This window comes from Polyodon spathula, chromosome 26 (genome assembly GCF_017654505.1).
Source record: "Polyodon spathula isolate WHYD16114869_AA chromosome 26, ASM1765450v1, whole genome shotgun sequence".
Lineage (NCBI taxonomy): Eukaryota > Metazoa > Chordata > Actinopteri > Acipenseriformes > Polyodontidae > Polyodon > Polyodon spathula.
In genome coordinates, this window is record NC_054559.1 from 13,066,647 (window position 1) to 13,089,199 (window position 22,553).

At 36.0% G+C, this 22,553-nt stretch overlaps 1 protein-coding gene across 28 annotated transcripts in view; it reads left to right on the plus strand.

Annotated features, from left to right (window-relative positions):
• The window catches only part of LOC121300760 (RNA binding protein fox-1 homolog 1), a 580,013-nt gene that overhangs the window by 73,782 nt on the left and 483,678 nt on the right, over positions 1-22,553 (plus strand). For all 28 annotated transcript variants that reach the window (XR_005947563.1, XR_005947564.1, XM_041229575.1 and 25 more), the window contains exon 2: positions 19,284-19,316. Coding sequence is in view for 26 of the 28 variants with exons in the window: in XM_041229575.1 (XP_041085509.1) it covers positions 19,284-19,316 (33 nt within the window). In the remaining 2 variants the exon portion in view is untranslated. The remainder of the gene's footprint in view (positions 1-19,283; positions 19,317-22,553) is intronic.

Below are 22,553 nucleotides of genomic sequence, written 5' to 3' on the forward strand. Positions count from 1 at the left end.
ATTTTGTCATTTGCCGCTATGAATTATTCATAAGGTTTATTTAGTAACATTTCAAAAAACACTTTTAATTTCACTTTGTTCACCAAACATCTGTTATATGTTGATGTTACTGTATCATAGAAGAAAGTTTCGAAACAGCAATATTTTATTGGAGGCTGTTAATGATACCTTATTACCTTGAACATTATTGAGCAGCTACTTGACAGAATTCAATTCCATCTCTAAAATATTATTGAATACATTGCAGATTGGTAAATAAGACCAGATTGTTTATTATTTACCATGCAATCGTTTGTCAAAATGCCAGCCAGCAATTAATTAATTAGCAATATCATTAGAAGCATCTCCCAGGTCTCAAAACCTTCTCTCTACAAAAACAGCATTCCAAATGAGAGACTGAACAATGATGGCAGCTGAGTATTGAGTAATCTATGGTAGCTTGTGTTTTTCATTTTATATCTAGGCAACACAGTGTAGGTCAGCAAATCTTTATCTAATATGAATTACCATCACTTCATTTCACTCTAAAGATGCACACATTATATCAAACATGTATTTGTTTTTTAATGGCATTCTTTTCACAATATTTATTAATAAAACAATAAATTAAAACACAGGGTCTCTTTTCCATGCTGCACTACACAGAAGCAACACATGAGCAATTCATTTGTATGGGAGAAGGTTTTTAATCTATTCATATCACAGAGCAATCTGCTACTTGTTACTAGTTTTTCACCGATATAATCATGAAAACTAATGAGATATTTTTCACTATAACTACATCCTTTCCGTGTTCTGAAGACTTGTAAAACCTGCACAAATGCCGCAATTAAGGAATACAAGACTTTCTCCAGACAAGTTAAAAATGGCTGCCTTCAAAGCCCTGCTGTCTTTAGAGCTTGAAAAGATGATGTCACTACTACTGTACAACCAGAATAATATAACAACTACCACTGCTATCTTTTCAAATGATCATTGTTAATGTAAATTCCATTCTTAACCCACATGTTACAGCAACAATCACATGTGTTTTTAATTTACAAGCACACCCTTAACCCACATCTTTTGATCTTTTTAAAATGGAGAGAGAATGATACATAAACTAACCCAAAATAACAGAACAAAAATAATAGCAATGAATTAATTAGCTGAACTTTTTCAGATAACTTTAAAAGCAGTTAATAATAATAATAATAATAATAATAATAATAAATAATAATAATAATAATAATAATAATCTTTGCAAATGCGAAATTGTCAGCTTACGTTCATTACTGCTCAACAACATCTGTCATTCTGTCTATATTGGTGCCAATTTATGGAATACGAGCTCAGTGGGCATTTATCCTGCTGGGATGGTTTGATACTGCTTGATCTTTCAGACCCAGCAGTTGTCACTAGTCCCAGTGACATTTTCTTATTTATTTTTTTCAAAGACCAACTGGTGTGTTACAGTACCTACCATTCTGATTAGCAAATATAGTGTCTGTGAAAGGTCAGTGGCTCACACAGGCTGCTGTCAAGTGTGGTACAAGAGTGTGCCAAGTACTGTCAGTATCCCCATAAAACGTTCACTATTTTCCATTAAATTCTAAGCTGAGACCACCAAATTCCCTTTATTACCTGTGCTAGATTTGAACCCACGCTACCAGCGGTGAAAAACTTGTCAACCCACATCCCCATCTGGTTTCATAGACCCCACTCAGCATAGGTTTCCTAAGCTTTTGCTACAGATGCTTTTGTTTCAGTTCATGCCATTTTCTATGTGTGATTAACACTATGTTGAGGGCTATAGTGGCAGCCACAGGCAGATGCGCGCATACAATCTTTTATGGGTTAATTCACGTTCATTGGTATGTAAAAGGGAAATTAAAGACAAGAATAAAACGACTTGACTATCGTTTGCTTTTGATTCTGTCTTACTTCAGAAATTAACTGAGACCCTTTATCCTAATGATACCCTTCATTGATCCAATTAGCTAATACGATGATAGATTAAAGATATTATTAAGAAACTAAGTCAGTTACTCTACAGTGTCTCCTCAAGCTTAATTTGAAATTGGGATCTTAATAGATTCTTCAAACAACGCTCATTTGTATGTAAAGGATATTTCTGCACTTAGCGTTTAAAATAATTAACCCTTTAGGCATTAGAACATCACTATGTTGCATCTATTTCCAATGGACTATGTAACTGTATTAGTGCCAGCTAATTCAATAGCTCCATGTGACTTTGATGACTAGTTATGTGAAAAATATTCTATAGCGGAAAGTTCTCTACTCTAGACAATAAGCACCACTAGCAGCCATATCAATCATACCTAACAGAAAAGACACATACAAGGCAAGAAATGAGCCTGGCAGTTAAAGAAATAACACATTTAATCAGGCACAGATCTCAATGTATCAATGGCTCAACGATGGGCAAAGATGTTGTATGCTGGCCAAAGCACAAGCATTTGTTCAGGTTTAATAGGAAGGGGTCTATTTTAAATAGTAACTAGCTTCTAATTAAATTGTATTCTAGAGTTGTGGAGCTGCTTCTGAGTTCTAGTTGCCTCCCAGAGATAATTGTAACATAGGCTTGATAAGTGCCTTTAAGAAATAAGAGCCAGCGCTAGTTAGGTATCTTTTTTCTTTCCTGACAATACACTGTTGGGCACTAGAGGGTGCTGGTGCTCAGTGACCAACATCACTGTCAAGATGTCTATGGCAGGCAACTGAAGTCATAGTCAAAACACCTCAGATATATCCAGTGTTGGGCACATTACAAAAAAAAAAAAAAAAATAGCAATTTATTACTCTTTACTCATTTCTTCTTCTTCAAAAAAAGTAATATATTGTCTTTATTACTTAATGAAAAAAGTTGTGTGTTATATTACTCATTACATATTACTTGCTATATTTCTTTCTCTTGTCTTGTCCTGTGAAAGTTGTTGTGACTATTCTTTACTTTTTAACTATATGTCTGGTTCATTTATTAAATGTGCCAAACAGGTTTGACATTTATTTTTGTAGGATAACAAGCAAACAACTCTTAATTGGATATTGCAAATGTCTTTCCAATGTATACATAAAAAAAGGCTCTCTATAAGAGAATAGCAAGCGTTAGTTGAAAATAATGACATAGTGTATATAAAGCATTAGTGTTAGATAAATCACTCAATGAAATAGATACATATTATATATCTATGCACCAATTAAACTGTAGTATTTTTCATGTGCATGCAATTTGAAATATTCATCGCAAACATTCAGTCGAATTATTATACTCTATAAATCTAAATAGTCCTTGCATCGCATTAAAATGCACCTGTCAGGATGGCTGTGCTTTTTTTAAGCTCCGTACTCAAGCTGTACTCGAGCTGCTGCATGACGTGACAGCTCAACCCGCAGAAATCTGTGCAGATCCTGCACAGCCCAGCGCAGCTTTGAAAAGTTGTTGCTGAGACTGGTTGTGGCTGCTGTGAACCAAAGAGATCCCGAGTGACCAGCTAATCATAATGTAAATAACTAAACTACAATCCCTCCTAAACAAAGTGAATGACATCAATCAATCTGTGATAAGGGATGTACCATGTTACACTAAAGTTAATGTTAATTGATTGCATCAAACTGAGCTGTATAGGTAGATAATCCAGACAAACATAAAATGCTTTAAAATGACCAGCCGTCATTAATACATTTAATATTATTTATATTGATGTTCACTCTTAATGGTTAAGCTACTTTCTCTTTAACAACCTCAACAGTAGTGTTTGGGCTGGTCAAATACTCTCTCTATGCACATACATATAGAACTGCCTTGGAAAGTAGTCTCAGCAAGGTGCACGAAATTGCATTTCGAACTATACACATCATTACAGGATTTACAGAGGCGAAGGTGAAAGTACAGTGGGTGTAAGAAAAATATATAATAACAAACAAGTAAAAAATGTTAAAAACCAGATTCTGTTCCTATAAGAAGCCTCCAAGGTTACTGGAAGCATAATTCAATTGAGTGTTTTAATTAGGTTTCTTCAGAAGGAAGCCTTGCCCTCCTGTACCTAATTAATTTATATTGCTAATTATAAATGCAGCTTCGAGACACTGTAATAAAATTAGACCACAGATCAGATCTATGGAAACATAGTGTGAAACCTTAAAGGTATATTGGCTTCTTTGTAAGAGCGATGGCCTGGATCATTTAATGACACGCGAGGCAACATTTACTTGCAAACTGCGTATGACAGAATCTGAATAATGCAAAGAGCAAATGCTGTTTTCTGATTATGGAGATGATTTATGACGCTGTAACATGTTCTGCAATCACACTGTCAAAAATCATATTGTCAGCCTGTTGATATGAGAGCAAGACCTATGATGTGTGAATAAAAAGTATCAAAGCTATCGAGAATATGTATGTGTCATAACGGCTCTGCTTATGAAGAGCATTGTTCTCAGCAATTGTTCTAGAGCCCTGTCCTGTGGTTTCCCCAAAGCAAACAGAGAATGTAGCGAAAATACAATTAAACAAAGCAGACAGGAAGCAGCCAAACCCCCTGTAGATCTCACTGTTAGTGAGAGGTTTAGAAAACACCCTGTTTTGAATTCAGTATCCCAGCACATACATACACATCTTTGTTATCTACCGTGACACTTTGTGGAGTTTGCTCTAAGGGCACAGTATGGGGGATGGCAGTTTAAAATCAAGCGCACTATACAGATACAGTTTGTTAATCTACTGGGCCACATGTGCCCCTAGGAAAAACTGTACACTTGTACACTCAAATTATACTTCACAACTATATATGTTCACTACAGTTGATAACTTGCAGCTATCAATTGCTATTACCATACAATGTTACAAGTTAGATGGCTTTCCTAATGGAGAATTGTATGCAGATCACTCTGGCTAGTAGTGATCCATGCTACAAAAGCCCTGCCCCATTATCGTTAACTCTGTGTCATTCATAGCTGTGAATAAAACACATACAGTATTTTACTTTAAATATCTGATCCCCATTTTAGAAGGAGATGAACAAACCTTATAATGATCAGACTTCAATCTGATATTTTGGATAAGGAGAAAGGAAGGAAAGAGGCACTTTGCATGAAAGGAATGGGCAAGCCAAATTTTTTGCACACAAATATATGCTATCTATCCCCTTTTAGTATCAGCTGCATATTAAAAAAAAAAAAAAGGTTTCAGCTAAAAAATCATCCTCAGGTGATGTCTATCATTTGGTTCCCCATTTCTCATCACCTAATGGAATGCAGATCAGTGCTTTATGAATTATGGAGAAATATTGATCACCAGTTAGCTTGAATTAAGTACATATTGTGGGATAAGGGTCCTGCTGATTTAAATAATACAAATATTGCATAAACATAGTTTTACCTCCCACTTAGAAGAATGAAAAGGTCAAGTCATACATTAGCAATAACAGAAGTGTTTGATTTTACAGCCTTTTTAAAAAAACACATGCGCTTTTTTTTTTTTTTTAAAAAGCTAGTGGAAAGCAGATTGGTTAAATTAAAAATTCTGACACTACTGTAGCACTATGCAAATGATGCTTATTAATGTGTCCATCCAAGCTCTCCAGGCCTTCCTCTGTGAGTGGGGATTGGAGAAAATACAATTTGAAATTCACCAGCATGATGGAACAATTCACAAGTGCAGCTCCCCTCAACCCCCACAGGCAATCTCTTTTTAAAGAAATATGCAAACAAAATGTAATGAAATTTTATAGGCAAGAGCCTTAATTATGCAAAGTTATAGGTTTGTTTTTTTAATTTCTTGGATAATAACATGGCACACAGAAAGGTCAATGAGTCTCCCTTTGGCACAATAAGTAATGTTCTAATAAAACATGATATAGAGACATATGTTCCCAGCGGCACATGGCAATTTGTTCTATATTTGAAGCATACTTTGGGGCCTGTACAAGGATACATGCAAAGTGAATTGCGGCTGCAAAACCCCATATTGCTGCCAAAATACGTGTTTAGTTGGCATAAACTTTAGCGGTCACAAAAAATGCAGCGTATGTAAAGAATGGTTTTCACCTGCCATTCTGCACCCATTATCAAATTAGCACTTTGTCATCATTAATCCATTTAAATGATATTGAAATGTATTCAAATGAAGAAAAGAGCATGCAATTGCATGAGGATCTGGAATGCTAAGCAGGAGCAAAATTCTAATGAGATGTAAGGATTTTGCCTTGTACTTGGGCTTGCTGACCCTCCAAAAACCTTGCACCTTCTCCGACAAGGAGCAAACCATTGTAGAAGAGAGTAATTAAGAGTTGTATAAAAGCACACACCTGCAGAGGCCTGTCATTGGCCTCAGGATGGCACACTTCCTGATGTGGTGACGCTCGGCTCTTTTTGAGGACAGGCAGGAAAACCTTCGAAGGAGAAGGGCAAAACAGAGAAGACCCTGCATATTCAAACCCAGGGTCATTTTGTTTGAGATGGATTGTCCTCTCCGCTTGCCTCTTCAGCTGTGTCAGCTGTGATGTAAATGGCAGCTCTCCTGTTCCTGCTGCATGCCATGCTTCTGTTCACTGCCGCAGGTCTGCAGTCCTGTAAGTGTGGCCAAGGCTGAGGTGATGCTCATTGCAGCCCTCATTATCATGATTGTGGCTCATTTATTTGTGTGTGGTGAGTATTCTGCATTGGTCTTAAGCTGACATAGTTTGACACACTGCAAAATAATTGCCTGCCCTTATATCAGCCCCTATGTGTTTCAGCTAAAGGTCTTTTTTAATTCTGGGAAGGCACCCGAAGCTCATTGCTCCTCCACATTAAAATTATACTGGGATGAGGGTGGGGGGTGGGGTAATCAACATAATCCCTCAATATGTCTGAAAGACCTGTCTTTGAAATACTTGATTTCTATCTAATGAATCTCTCTATCCATATCAGAATGTCTGTCTCTATTCAGCTGTGGGAGATGTATTTGTAAACTGATCTTTGTTTGTTTTTAAAGACTTTGTATTTTCTTTGGCATCCCCATCCAGTGTATTGTCATTCGTCATAATGAAGCGGAAGGGTAGCTATAACATGGCTGGGTATAAACAATATAGCTCATCAGATTTTTAAACTAACTAACTATATAAAGGCTATACTGTTTATATACTATATATTACTGTGCACACTTCTACTGTTCACCTCCTTATCCTTTCACCAAACTTATTCCTTAAAAGCTTTACTATAAATGATATACACAATATAATTGTAATGGTAACGGGTTTAATTACAGTTTTGTTTATGATAATATATATAATATATATATTATATATATATATATATATATATATATATATATATATATATATATATATATATATATATATATTCACACAGAAGAGTCAATTATCCAATCTGTAATCACCTGTAATCACATGATGAATTACATGTGGTGTGTTACACGCACAGCTTCTGCTGCTGAAACGGCTACAAGATTTAGCTGCCAAAAAAAGGACCAGCAGACTGAAGCAAATGAAAGTTACAGAATTATTCATACCACCCAAACATTAGATGGAGCATTGTGTGCTTTAAACTGTTGCAGTTAAGCAAATTAAAACAGTCACCTAGTTCTTGATTTTTCTTGTATTTCGTCAGTAAGGGCTGACGAAATAGAGTTGTACTGACTTTGTTGATTCTCAAAGTTTGGTATATGGTACGTTTAATTACAGTATTCCATTACCTTAACTGTAGGTGTCAAAGTTTTACTGAATTGCATTAATTCAGTGATTTGTAAAGCTTTGTAATTTTGTATGCTTAATACGATAGAACAGGTTACTAGCTATATATCATTAGTAGGTACTTGTGTCCTAAGTACTTGTGTATGTTAACTTTATTCAGTACATTATTAAAGGTACAGTAATTGTTATTAATACCTGTTCGATTATCCATAGAAATCAATTGTGAAAATTAGTATCTGCCCCAATTATTTTGGATAATTGACTCTACTATATATACACAGATCTCCGTCATTAAAATAAAAAATAGATAAATAAATAAAAACTGAAATCTGAAAACGTCTTGTGCTTTTGTTCAGACAACACTGCCAGCATTGTTAACTTTAACGTGATGCGTATTGTTATGGCTCGTGGACACCTTTTTGTTTAGCATTGCGGTTTAATGTTTAGAAAGAAAGTATAAAACCCAGTGAACTTCTAAATACAAACTGTGCAAAGACAGTATATGCAGATTAATACAACCTTAAGACAATTTTGTTGGGTTTTTACTAATTTTGATCATTTATGCTGTTTTGAACCCAGATACCATGAAACATACTATAGGGTTAAAAGTACTGAATAACAACTTAACTGGTATTACCAATGGACCAGTAGCAGTAGCTGACATGCTTGTTTAAACCAAAATAGCTCTATCTGGATATTTGACAGATTAATTGAAGATTATTTTGAACAAGAGACAGCTGGAAGCTAGGTATGTCTTGGCACATCTTAATACATTCAAAGCCACAATTGCTGGACCCTCCTGGCAAACTGTATGGTGAGTCCATTTTCCTCACTAATCAAAATGCAGTCAGACATCCCACAAAAGGCATAACAGATGTTCTCCATTCTAGAATTGTCACTTGAGCTGAGCCCAGTGTGTAGCGGTACCCATACATACAAAACCAGGGTTGTAACAGGCAATTAGTCAGCACGCTTGTCCGACTTAATGGAAATACCATCCTGAAACAGTAGGGGGCATCCTGGTGTGAAATGCAAAGTACAAGAACTTCTCAACACTGTGTGTCTTTATTATTCTCAGGCGAGCAGAGAATAACACTCGTATGCATGTGAGGGACATGAAATTAGAACTTAGGATACAGGTATTTGCTGTGAAAAAGGTGTTAAAAGCAAACAAAAAAACATTCTGACAACATTTACGATAACATATTGTTATTGCAAATGTTATTTTAAGGTTTTACAGAGCCAAGGGTAGCAGTTGACTTGTAACCTTAGGTGGTTATGAAAGGGCTGTAAACCATTTCACCTACTAGCAAATATGCCATTGCACCTGTGTCTCAGGGGAAGTATTTCTATGAAGTTATTGGAATTCTGCAACGACAAAGATAAAAACACCTTAAACTTGCTGTGAAACCTCCTGTAACGCTTTAGTGTAGCATGTAATATGCATGTACAGATTATTGCAGTAAACGTTTATAGCGATTGCAAGAGTATTTAAGGCTGAAAACAAGACAGCTGGGAATATTTATGTCCTAGTAATCCAAATACACAAGAGAACTGAACATAAATGAGATTCAGGGTATAAAGTCAGAAGAAAGCTGAAGATGTGTGTGGCAAGAGATTCTGTCTGATGTGGATACACAGTTTACAATTAACATTATCAAGTTCAGTGGGTTTGTCACAGTCTTTTATTATCTGTTTACAAGGCAGGCTCGCTGCTCTGACAAATATATGTCAACAAATGTCACCAATATAAAAACAGAGCTATTTTTACCCGTTATATCGCCACCCCGCTGTCCGCCACCTGCCAACTTCCCAAGCCAAGCAAACGAAAATGTAAGCATTGTAGTTTCCCTCATTGTAGCTCCAACAAAATAATCACGGCCAATTTAAACAACAAAGTTATGCAGTTAACCTTTGACTGGCTTTCCTAGTTCGTTGTTAGCTGACTGTACATACCAATGTCATCAACGGTCCCGCTCCCAAATCAAAACAGAGAGTACAAAATGGCGAGTCGACCCTACTTTTAACACCAGAACAAAAGAATAAAAAATCTGCATGTTTTGGGCTTCTAGTTAAAAATTATGGTAAATAAGAATCCATGCTACACAAGTAATTCTCTGTTTGGATAACCACAAAATCACAGGCTACTATGACTTCCATAGGGAAGATGTTAGAACATTTTAACTATGCTTGGTATTTCTGTTAAAAGCACTCATAATAATAATAATAATAATAATAATAATAATAATAATAATAATAATAATAATAATAATAGACCTTGGGGCTGTATGATACAGCCATCTACTTGTCATTATGCAAATAATTTTCTACTCTATGAATGCACTTGAAATCAGTTCCCTGATTTAGTTTCCACCTAGTGCTGCTCAGTGTAACTGTCCTTTATATTCCAAAGACTGACATTTCAACTACAAACACAAAAAAGATAAATACCAAAACAATTTGGGAGTTATCATACTCATGATCCTACTAGAGAAAAAAACAAACAAACCAAAAACAAAAAAAACCAAAAAAAACAGAACAGCCCTGCTATCTTGCTAGTAATGTGAATTTGGCTATTGCTAATTATAAATATTTTTAGTGCTGTATGGATTTCTATTCTTTTTTGCCTGTATATTAATTTGCCCATGCACAATAAATCAAATTGTGACCCAATTAAATATATAAATTTACTCATTTAGAATACTTATTTACAAGTGGGTCAAAGTGAGGCCCTGTTAATGACACGTCTGATTCAATGAATTTATATGTATATTTTTGTCACACATTGGTATTGTACATTACTGACAAGGAAAAAGACAAATCTGAAAAAATTGCGTTGTATACTCTAATAATTACGGTAGTTTTGTGTACGAGTAATGTACTGAAAACATGAAATATGCTGTGACCTCTAAAGATTTAACATTGGTGTTATTTGATAATACTGATCGATCATACTTTGTCATCTTGGCTCTTAATCAAATAATATTGATAAGGCTTATATCACTGTTTAAAGGATGGCGATTAGATGACAATCTGCATTCTGTTTGATTTCTGGAGATTTCTTTAACCCATCTGTCAAATTACACTGTATTACTGTACTTTGGATAGTACGATAAGATGGATCTTCATGACATGACGGACTGATAGTAGGGATCTGAAAATAGAATACCAAGAGCTACGGTACACATGACAGGCAACCTTACCTACTCCCTTCCAGGAGAGCAACCAGAACAGGATTCAATTAAATGGAGTTATATTCTCAGTCTTAATCAGGCTATTATTATGATTATTATTAGGGACTTTGGATTGTGTGTTGTGTAACTTGTATGGATCTATAATTCCTGCTGCTTTCTTAGTCAGGTCACACTATGTTACAAGACTTCAAATAACTCCTTAATTGAGTATTGATGAAACCAGAGTCCATCATTTGAAGGGCTGCATAACCTGATAAGCTTGCCCTCTGCTGGGTAGAAAATTACTCAACACTCAATCAGTCCAGGTTATTGGCAGGAGCTGAGTAATGCTGACTAACATTTACAATATTTATTTTAACCCCATTGCTGTAAAACACTTATCAATTAACTCAATTAACTCAATTAACAAGCTACGTGAAGGAAGCTGGAAGGGAAATGAAGTCAAGGTAGTCCAAAACCAGTGCTAGACAAATTATGAATGAAATCCAATATCTATTTAAATATCTATATATAGAAATATAAAATTCATCCTTCCCCTCTTTGCTGATGTAATATTGATTAGGGCATTCACCATTTATTTTCTTTAGAATCATTTGAACCACAATCCACTCTGTGATCTTAAATCATACTGTATACATCAACAAATCTGACAGATAACTTGAACGAACAAGCCATTGAAAATATTCAAAGGTACAACTTCTAAAGCACAATAACGCCCAAGTGTCCGAATACCCCCACAGCAATTCAGAAGGTCCCTACAGTAAAATGGGTAGTGATGTCATCCTATAAACTTCCAGCAAGATGGTAGCCATTACAAAATTCAGGTATGCTGGTTTAGTTTACAGCAGGGGTAATAATGCCCTGTGATGTTTAATCCAATCAGAATCTAATAGAATTAGTTATGTACCTTCTTAATTATCTTATGATTTAACCCTTTTGTTAGTAATTTTCTTCTTTATGACAGTGCACATTCGATTTCTTCTGTTTTGGCAGTTTGTAGAATGTTACGTACATTATACGAGCTAAGGATTCATCTAAATTCGTGATCACGTTATTACCAGCAATATGAGATGACCAAGGCTTACATACAGCTCTCTTCAGTGCTGCTTAATAGTACGTTGCTTTATCAAGATAATCCCTAGGAGGATGCAAGTGTCTGCAAAATCAGCCTTTGAACTCTGATTAGACTAACACAGTTCCAGTGGTGTATTAGCTAAATCCCTGGCCGCTGTGTTATAAAGTGAAATGGTCCATTTGTGGTCAAGATTACAGAGGTCAGGATGAAGGTGACTTGGTCATTGCTGCCTATCTCTCGACATTGACATTCCCTGACAAATCTCCAATACAAAACAACACTCAGCACCAAGTTATTACACGATTACCCTTCTGATTACAAATCAGTCGCTGTGGTTAAATTGACTGCACAGTATCTCAAGATCAAATTCAAGACACTTTTGTATGTTATCCGGAAATAGTCTTTCACTTGATGATATTTATACAGCAAGCACTCAGTTCCCAGTAAGGTATTGTTCACAACTCATTAAATTGTAGCAGAAGGAATTCGGTAAGGTCAGAACAGATGGCCTGTACAGTCTTACAATATAACCAGTACACTAGGGTTAGCAATCCTTTGTAATATGAAATTACCCATCATTATTACTGCCTCCTAAGTACAATTGTTTTTTTGTTTACACAATTGGTATTGTTTTGATATTTTATAGAGAACTGCTTAAAGAATACAGTAACGTTCTAGAATAGTTTCACGAATGCCAATATGTATTTTATTTAGGAGAAAAAAAAAAAAAACAGACTTGAAAATATTTTTTAAGCAACCATAACTCGTAAGTTAAAGCTTTGTGAATAGTTCCCAGTGTCTTGATGTTATGTGTAAAGCTGTATTTAAAAAATACTTTAAAATCATATTTTATTTATTTATTTTTTTTAGGAGATGACAGATTCTCTGTTCCATGCTGTTCCCTCAGAAAGAATGCAGACTAATTGTAAGTGACAGCCCGTGTGGTTAAATCTTAGGGTGATTATTATTCACATCAGCAAAGGCTGAAGAAAAAAAAAAGGCTAATTATAGAACTGACTGTTTTTTTTTCCTATTCCATAGATTAGCTAAATCTGGAATGCATGCAGTGTACCTCCCCTGTTTTTACAACTGACCCGGAGAAGTTCTGTGAGTTGGAACATCCTGCTTAACAGGTTCCTTAGTTCCAGTGCTTTAGAATGAACAGTCCTCGACAGAGTCATGTTGGGAGGGTTAGGCAGGAGAGTGCAGTTCTCAGGCACGAGCAACATCCCAGAACATGCCAGATGCTAATGAGTATGCTGTCTGAATAACACGCTACAGCTGCTTTTAGCCGCCAGGCAGCTTGCGGCAGATGCCTGTTTTTTTACGCACTGTGCCTTTAAGAGATGCTGTCAAAGACGACTAGCCTTGTGCTTTCTCCCTCTTGGCCCGCGAGAAGTACGAGGGAGAACGTGAGCGGATCAGAGCTGCTCGTGAGAGGCGTTCAAAACAACCTTATGCAGTACAGCAGTATTAGATATAATAAAATAGCCTGGTCCTGAATTAACATTTCTTTTCTGTCAAAGTATATACATATTATAAAGAGTGTCAATGATGAATGCATGTAAAACATACTGAGTCCTATTCATATCAAGGCATTGCAAGTTTTAATTCATGTTCAACAACCCTTAAAAAAAAAAAAGGGTATTTCATGTCCTTTTTGAGTTTCAGTTGTATTGACTAATGTAGTTGCAATGTAACTATTGTCCAGTAGGCATCTAGGGCTAATCTAGATTGAACCCAGAAAAAACTGAGTTAAACGTTCCCTTAAGGAAAACAAATAAATAACACTGCACTGAAAAAGCATTTTGATAAAATCAAAGAACCAAAGGTAGCAATAAGACCTAAAATATTTCCAAACCCTTTTGCACATTTCTGTCTATCTACAGTATCCATCTATCTATAATTTTTGTTGCTACACACAGCAATGTGGTATGTTATGGAGGAATCAAGTGCATGAAATATTTTTAAAAAATTCTATGCACCTGATTAGGTAGCTGAAAACATGATTTTTTAATTTTTTTTTTTTTTAAAAGATGCCCAGAAGGGAACGTGTTAAAGAAGTTGAGATATTTTGGAAGACAATCCCTTTGCATCACAGAAAAAAAAGCCTGGTTTAATGTAGGTAAACAGGATGTTATTGGATTTCAGTAGATGAAATGATAATGACCATAAAGTTACATTAGACTGAAATACTACCCTTTTCAGCTATCAATAACAGATCACAGGCTTTGACCTCCAGGTTCATGCATGTTTAGGGCTATTATCGGAAATGCAGAGTGCTAAATTACTCACGGGATTAATGGCTCAGCAGACTGTAGTCATACATTTACAGCTGGAGACTTAAGTTCAAATCTAGCTTCGTAGAGGGAATATGGATTTTTCACAAAAATGTATACTGGTTGATAAAAGTAAACTTTTACTTTAAAAAAAAAAAAAAGACTTCTGCATGATAAAGTTGTCAGTCCCGTAGGAATTGTGAATCATTGAAATAAACAAATAATGCATTATAATATAACAGTTAGTATAAGAGTTTGATATTTTTAATATACTGGTACATTCATTTGTAAAAGTCTTCATGCAATATTTTCATTCGTAATGAAAAGAATGTCAACTACACGGCAGTCAACATTTTTGCCAAAGGTATGGCACAGTGAAAGCATATACCATGATCAAGGAGTCTTGACCCTGATAAAATAAAATCCTATTTAACCAACAGGAAAATTTATTTTTAGAAGAATTACTATTACAGAGTCCTGTAACATTTAAAAGCAACAACACTAATTACAATATTGTGGTCTGCTGGAGCTTAGTATAGCAGTACTAGAACATAATTTTAAAAGGTGCATTAGACAATACATGCATCATTTTAAGAAGGATTCAGTATTCTGACATGAAATGGACAGTGTTGTGTGATGTGCTGCTGTTGTAGAAACTGACCCTTTGTCAGTGAGATGTGATAAGGTAAACGCTCTATACCAACCAATATAGAGAAACTTGGATCTTTTACATAGTGGTTAAGATGCTCACTTGCAATGTGAATGGCTCCTTTTTTTTTTCATTGAGTGCACAGCGGCACCAATGACTAAATGTTGTCACTGTAGTTTATTTGATTTAGAGGCTATTCTATCAACATAGGTCATGGGGAGGTTCTGCTCTACACACTGTGTATGTAGGTCATTACTGTACAGCACAGCACACATTGCTGAGGTGGGTCATTTGCAGAACGTTTTAAATCAGAGGTGTCAAAAGAAAAGGCCTCGGGCCTGAATCACGTTCTCTTCCTTTAGCAATGCGTAAATGATTTCCTACCTCTGTTTGGATTCTTTTGGCAGCTGGAGAATTGCGCTGGCTATTTCACAGTCCAAGTTCTGTTGTTTAGGGACTTTTTAAGCAAAAAAAAAAAAAAAAAGAAAAGTAAAAAATCAATACAATTTCTGTGAAATCACATGACAAGGTTTCCTCTTTACCCTTCCTGTAACCGTTCCATGGCAACTGGCCCAGACACAACAAGAGACGAGTGAAAGTGGAGAGGTCTCCAATGACAAGTGTTCTTGTCAACAAGTGCTCTGCAGGTTAAGCTTCTCCTGTGAAATTGATGGCTACTGAGTCGTGATGGCTTTGCAACTGACTAGTTTGAAAGGGCTCATTGAAGAATGGTGAATATTTTTTTAAGTTATAAGTGTCGTCATAAAAATAGCGCTTAGAACCATATGTCATATCCATCTCAATAATACAGTTTGTACACATTTTGTATGCCACAATCTGAGAAGGTTTCTGTTATAATATTGTTCAACCAATGGCTCATACCATCATAGCTGCCCTTGGGTTATTGCTGATCATTAGTACACTGCATTGCCACATAAGAGGAATGGATGTGGGTTTGAGCATTGCTATGAACACATTGAACTACTCAAGCATTTTTTGTTTTTAAACTTGACACGGTAAAACAGCACATATGAAATGCACAAGCCAGTGACCCAGCTGACATTTAATCCATTCCTTCCCAAGTATTATGATTGGTCTGAAGTGTTCCGGTTGGAAATGTACAGTATGTTTGTTTAAAACACCATTTCAATTCAATTGTGAGAAAAGAATGAAGTCAGTATAGACCGCAGCCAAATTAATTGTCTCATTTTCTAAAAGAAGTTGTTTTTTTTTGTTTTTTTTTTAAATTAAACTCTGTCTTGTAGTCTAATTGCTAATATATACTCTAGATGGAGATACTCTAATTTTATTGCATATAAAGAAAAAAGCGAGCTGCATATTTAAATAAGCGCAATATGATCTATTGATCATGCTCAGCTTACATCCCCAACATGTAGCTTTGTCCTCCCTGACTCTCTTTGAACTCCTTCCTCGTTACAGCAGGACGTGGTCAGTAGCAGCATCACCTGCAAGCTTTGCTGTAGCTCAGTAAACTAAAACAAAGAGACGCTTGTATTTTCAACATGGGATTAAAGGAAAGGCACAACAAACAAGCCTATCAAAGTATTTCAACTTCTGTATCAATTATAAAGCCAACAATACTGTTAAAACATCATGCAACTAGTGCAGACAGACAAATTAGTTTGCTCTTGTGAAACTATGGTACAGTAGTTGAATGTAATTCTGATTATTAGTATCATATGTCTGGAATGGGGTTTATATTGATGCCGTACTGGATTAACGCAGTTTGAAACACTTGCTATTTACCCACCTAGCAGAGATAGAAGTGTGCTTCACACATATCTTGTAATCTTGTAAACATTTTGCCTACCAGGCAGTTCTGCCTGAAAGACAACTTTGCCTCTTGATAAAAAGGCACACAAACTAATGACATCACACAGGGACCACTTTTCTCAAACAACATCACAGGACATTTGCCACTGAAGAAGATGTATTTGTAAAATAAATGTCACCCCTGTGTGATGTCATTAGCCTGGGAGCACTTTTTCAAATCTGCACCAGAAGGCAGAACTGCTTTGGACACTAAATTGTTTTACAAAAATGGATATGTTTGTGTGCATCCTCCACAATGCACTGTCAATAGACATCAACTTCAAACATTCTGGACTTTTAAGGCAGGGTCCGACAGCTATCATGGAGTGATTCAAATCTCCTTCAATTCTCAGGTTCAACTGACTAGGAGACTAGTCATTCCCTCATACACAGGGGGTCAGGTTACATTGGCAATCCATTAACAAACTGATCCTGGCCACATTGTCACATGTCTTCAGTTTCCCTCCAATCATGTCAGACAGCCCATCCACATTGACTATGGGAGGGGAATGAAAACAGAAAAGGCAGGGATGTAATCCTATTACACAATATATACAATATTTACAGCTCCCACACTACAGAAATAGTTATCAGTGAGACAAAGAAAGAAAGAAACAAGGAAAGAAAATGACTGTATTGTCTGTTTTGTTAATGCATAAGCTCCTTGTTAAATGCTTTAGACAGCAATCAATCAATATCTACTGTAATGCATTACCACTATCTGAAAATTGTTTATCTGTTCAATCTGCAATCTCAGCTCTTTTTTTCTTCCAATAAATACATTATACTTAATAATGCAACACAGGCTGGTATTGTGTGGTTTTAGCAAATACAATCAACCTTGTGTGAACGTGTTCTGTCGAAGAACCTTTGTTCAAGAGTCAGACATCTCGTAACCAGCGGAAAGCATGTTCAGTCTTGAGAAAGAATTGAAGAAATCTGTTGGAGGGGAGGGGGTTAGTGCAAAAATGTATTTTAATTTAAATTCAGAATCAGAAATTAGAGATGGCTATAGACTGTTTGGTTACTTTAATGCCAGTTGTTGTGCCTGTATAAATAAAATACACATGCCAATAAAGTTTTACTGTATGCAGTGATTATAGTTAATCATAAAGTCCTTCTCAGCCATTATCTCACCTGCAGGTGTCAGAGTCAATTACTATTAGTAAGAATCAGTCCCATCTAGTGGACAGCACTGTATTGCCAGCAAACAAAAAAACACTTTGATCTAGTCTATGTTACATATATCTATGGCACACAGATAGAACTGAAGAGCAGTCCCTCAAATTAGATGAAAGCATATGAAATGGTCAGAGCCAAGATGGCTCCAGTTACTAAACAAATACAGATTACAACCAGGTGATAATGATTACCATTCCTTGGGGAGAAGGCCAACAGCGAGGAATGAGTTGGACAGGATGCGAAAACACGTGATGTTTGGATTTTACACATTCTGTATCTTTTGCCTTTTTGTTTCTTTTGAAGACTGTAACATTGTACCTTGGTTGTTTTGGGGTAACAGGCTTAGCCTGCCCCATGTTAGGCAGGGAAAACCTTATGTTTAGGCAGGGTTCCTTGGAACTCTGTTTTTTTCTGTTTTTTATTTATTTTTTAATTCTGAACAAAATCAGAGTGTCAGAATGCTTTACTGCATTTGTGACTCATCGTATAACTTGAGTCCGTCCTAACACCATGACAGCCTGTTGCCACTCTGACATTTTCCCACAGGCTTGGTCTTTACTTTCATAGCCAGCTGTGATCAAATAATTGCCTTTGGACATGATTACACCAGGATTTATCCATGGCAAAGCATTTTAGGGAAATTAACATCTGGAATGTTTAAATTTCTCATTATTGATGCCGTACTGGATTAGCTTTACCGGAGTAAACAGTTTAAAACACTTTCTCTTTACCCACCTAGCAAAGATAGGAGTGTGCCTCACACATATCTTGTAAACATTTTGCCTACCAGGCAGTTCTGCCTCCAAGACAACTTTGCCTCTTGGGCGTATATGATAAAAGGACACACAAAATGTCACCCCTGTGTGATGTCATTAGCCTGGAAACACTTTTTTAAATCTACCCCAGAGAGGTAGAACTGCTTTGGACACTAAATTGTTTTAGAAAAAACTAGTATGTTTGTGTGCATCCCCACAATGCAGTCAGCAGGTCTGTTTTTATTATGTGTTCCATCACAGCTATTTGTTTTAATTGACTCTCTGCTAAAGTGAGTAAGAGAAATATGGTTGAAAAGCAATGGGCTTCATTTACTGCATACTATTAAACACCACATTGCAACTCAGTGATAATGTTCACAAATGGACAAGCAAGCTGAGCCAGCTATAGTCACCTTATACCGCACCAGACAGGAAGAGGGATTGAGTGAATCTAATAGATCTAATAAATTGTTCTACTGTATCATGTTTTTTATACTACTGAATTAATGAATGCATGAAGGCGTATTGTAATGGCTGTGTTTTATGATGGAAGCTGTCTTCCTGGCCAAGTCGTCCATGACTTTTAACTCCATTGCTCTAATGTTTGATTTCTCTTCCATAGCCACTGGTGAGTCTACCTGCAAGCAAGCACCAGGTAAGAAAGGTCTTTTTTTCCTGTCTACCTGTGCAATGGTACTGACTAGCGCTGTACATTTCAGCAGTTTCCCTACTTTCGAATACTTACTGTTGATTGAGTGGTTCAGAACTGTTCTTCAGAAAGTTTTTTTCTCTGATATGAATGTGTTTTATTTAATGATGTATGATGCTATTATGCTGATTTATATTGTCTCCTGCTGAGACATTTAACAAGCATGCTGTCAGTTCAAGGTAATACTTAATAATTCATCAGCAATAATAATCAAGTGCTCTGATGTGGTCTGAAGTAATGACTTGAATATAGTAATGAATATAGCTGCCTTGAATGTTTGTCTTCACAATGTGTAACTATACAGTAATAATAAAGAAACCCAGGGAAAGTTGCACAGCATATATTTATATGATTGATTTATAAATCAAACTTGTAGTTGCATCATGCTTTAAAAAACAAAAAAATTAACTATTACAGCGCTGCTTCATATAAAAATCCCAATACATGATTGACATGTTTGACTGGTTCTGTGAACCACATTTAACCCCTTCACAGAGGTGCATCCGTGCCAATAATATACAGTAGACACTAATTACAGTAGCAATGGGAAGACACAGTAGGGACCAAGACCCTGAGTTCTAAATAATGGCAATGGGAAGGTTTAAAAGCCATGGAAAAAACGTATCTTGCAAGCAGGTGCGAGTCTGATTGGTAATTGTATCCACTTCAGGCTAGCAACCTCGCTTATGCAGCAGCTCTTTTGTTTATTGTCTGTCTGCAGCGTTTAAAGCAATTCCCTTCAAATAGAGGGCCCTCTTGGGATGGGGAGGCTGTAGAAATGAAAGTTGTACATGATCGTGTCTGTGTAGGTGGATGTATAAAGGTGACTGCAATAGAATGTCAGCCCCAATACAGCACATCTTTCTGTGGGCTGGATACACAATGTGGCAAGTGTAGACCATTCAAGGGTGTTTAATCTGTTAATCTGTTGTGACCATTTCAAATAAAGTTTACATATTTATTTTAGGGCTGTCAGTTAACACAGATTAACTTCTGTGATTAACGCGTTAACTTTTTTGGGATACATTTTTTTTTAATGCACATTAATCGCACCCCTCTCTCTTGTCCCTCTTAGCATATAGCGTAATTCACGTCCTGGGCCACCATTTTAATACACTTGAGTTCATGCTTGGTCTGAATATGTATAGTCATTGTTTGAATATAAAATTTGTCATAGAACCGCATTATGTAGCAAAGCACTCAAACTGAAGGACTTGTGAACAGGAAGTTTATTTAAAAAAAAACTTTCTGACGATTCATTGGATACAAAGAGGGTTAATTGTATCTAGTGTCAAAGTGAGTTCCAGTATCACAGAAGTACATCTAGTCTGCTGTACGACCTGTGTGCTGCTAAACATGCTTTCACTTTTCAACATACACTTTCTAGTAGTTCTTCTGCTACAGACAACAACAACACAACGACAAATTAAACCCGTCAGTTTCGACAGAGTCCTCTTGTAGCAATTCAAGAACGCTGCAAACCCATGAATCAAGCTAAGTACGACACTATAAGCAGTGCTGTTGCAAAGTGGATAGCTATCGACTGCACGCCCTTTAACATTGTAGCTTTGTTTTATTTCAATAACCACATTCATTTTAAATGCAGTAATGTGAGTAATAAACTGACTCCATTGTGAGTTAGCAGTTGGTTCAAACAATTTAACAACAAATGCTGGATTGTAAATAAATATACAACTATGGGGAGAATAGGAAAACCAGGTTTTTATGCTGGATTATAATAATAATAATAATAATAATAATAATAATAATAATAATAATAATAATAATAGCATCAGCAATAAAACAAACTTAAATTAGATGGATGCAGTAATTGTCTTCAATGCAGTAATATGCAATTAAAACCAAGATTAACTGAGATAAAAAAAAAAAGAAATCTCAATTACTTTTGCTCTGTGCAAGTTGGTGTTACTCAGTAGAGTGAAAATTGTGTCGATATCAATTCTCTAAAAATGGTATAAGATGTAGTGTTATCTTGATGAAGTCTTAAATGGAGTTATTAAAGCTTCCTTGTGAATTTTTTATATATATTTTTTGGCCAACTTTAATTTGCTAAAAGCATTCACTATAGAACCTGAACTATGGCCCAATATAACAATAATATAATATCTTTATAGTGGACCACCATCACACAACGCTTTACAGAGGTAGGTTGTGAACTGTGCATTATATGCAGAATCACTTACAATAGGCTACTGGTTTGAAATTTAATTTGCAGGATGGAGCACGAGGAGATTAAGTGACTTGCTCAGGGTCACACAGAGGTGGGATTTAAACTGGTGATATTGTGGTTACAAGCCCTGGACTTTAACCACTGCACCACACTCCTTTGACATGAAATCATGTGGCTTATTTAGGTTTCAGCTCTATAGAAAGTATAGTTTTCAAACCTACTCCAAACCTACATTAGCACCATTTTTTTTTTTTTCAGAAAGGAAAAACTTAACAAACTAGAAATGTTCAACCCAGTCGTTCAATTCCAAGGTTTGTATGTATTTTCAAAACACTAATTCTCAAAACCTATGGGTAAATTAAACAATAAATAAATAAACAATTAAAATCTTATGAGAGTATTATTCATAAAACATAATTGCCCATTATTTGTTTTTCTGTGCTTAAATGCAGCCTATTGTTTGCCAAGAGGTTTAGCAACGCTTCATGGATTGCTTTACCCCCTATTAGTATGTCCCTCGGGTGTAGAGGATACTACTAGCAATGTTTGCAGATGTATCTGCACAGCAAACAGTTTCAATGTATGCAAATTAGAATACTTTGTGCTGAGAGCTTTCTCCTCCATCTATCATGTGAACAAGTTAATTGGGTAATTCATCTCCCATATTGTGTGTGCTCCTCTTCTTGTTGTTGGTTGCTATGGGGGAAATTGCCTTCAATAAGATTTCTACCCCACCCAGGGGAAAGCAGATGCTGCTACCAAATTGGCAATGTGTTCCCATTGCATATCCACAGGGCAAGTGCTGCAGTGATATGTGTTATGGTCTCAGTGTTTGTAAACTTCTTCCACAAGTTTCCAACCCTTTGAAATAAAGTAAAACATAAGTGTGTATGTTCATTACATAATTTAAAAGGCTGGTATATGCTACCTTGCATGACATTACTGAAAGATAATCTTCACATTGGAGATTAGAATTAAATCATCTTGGAGAA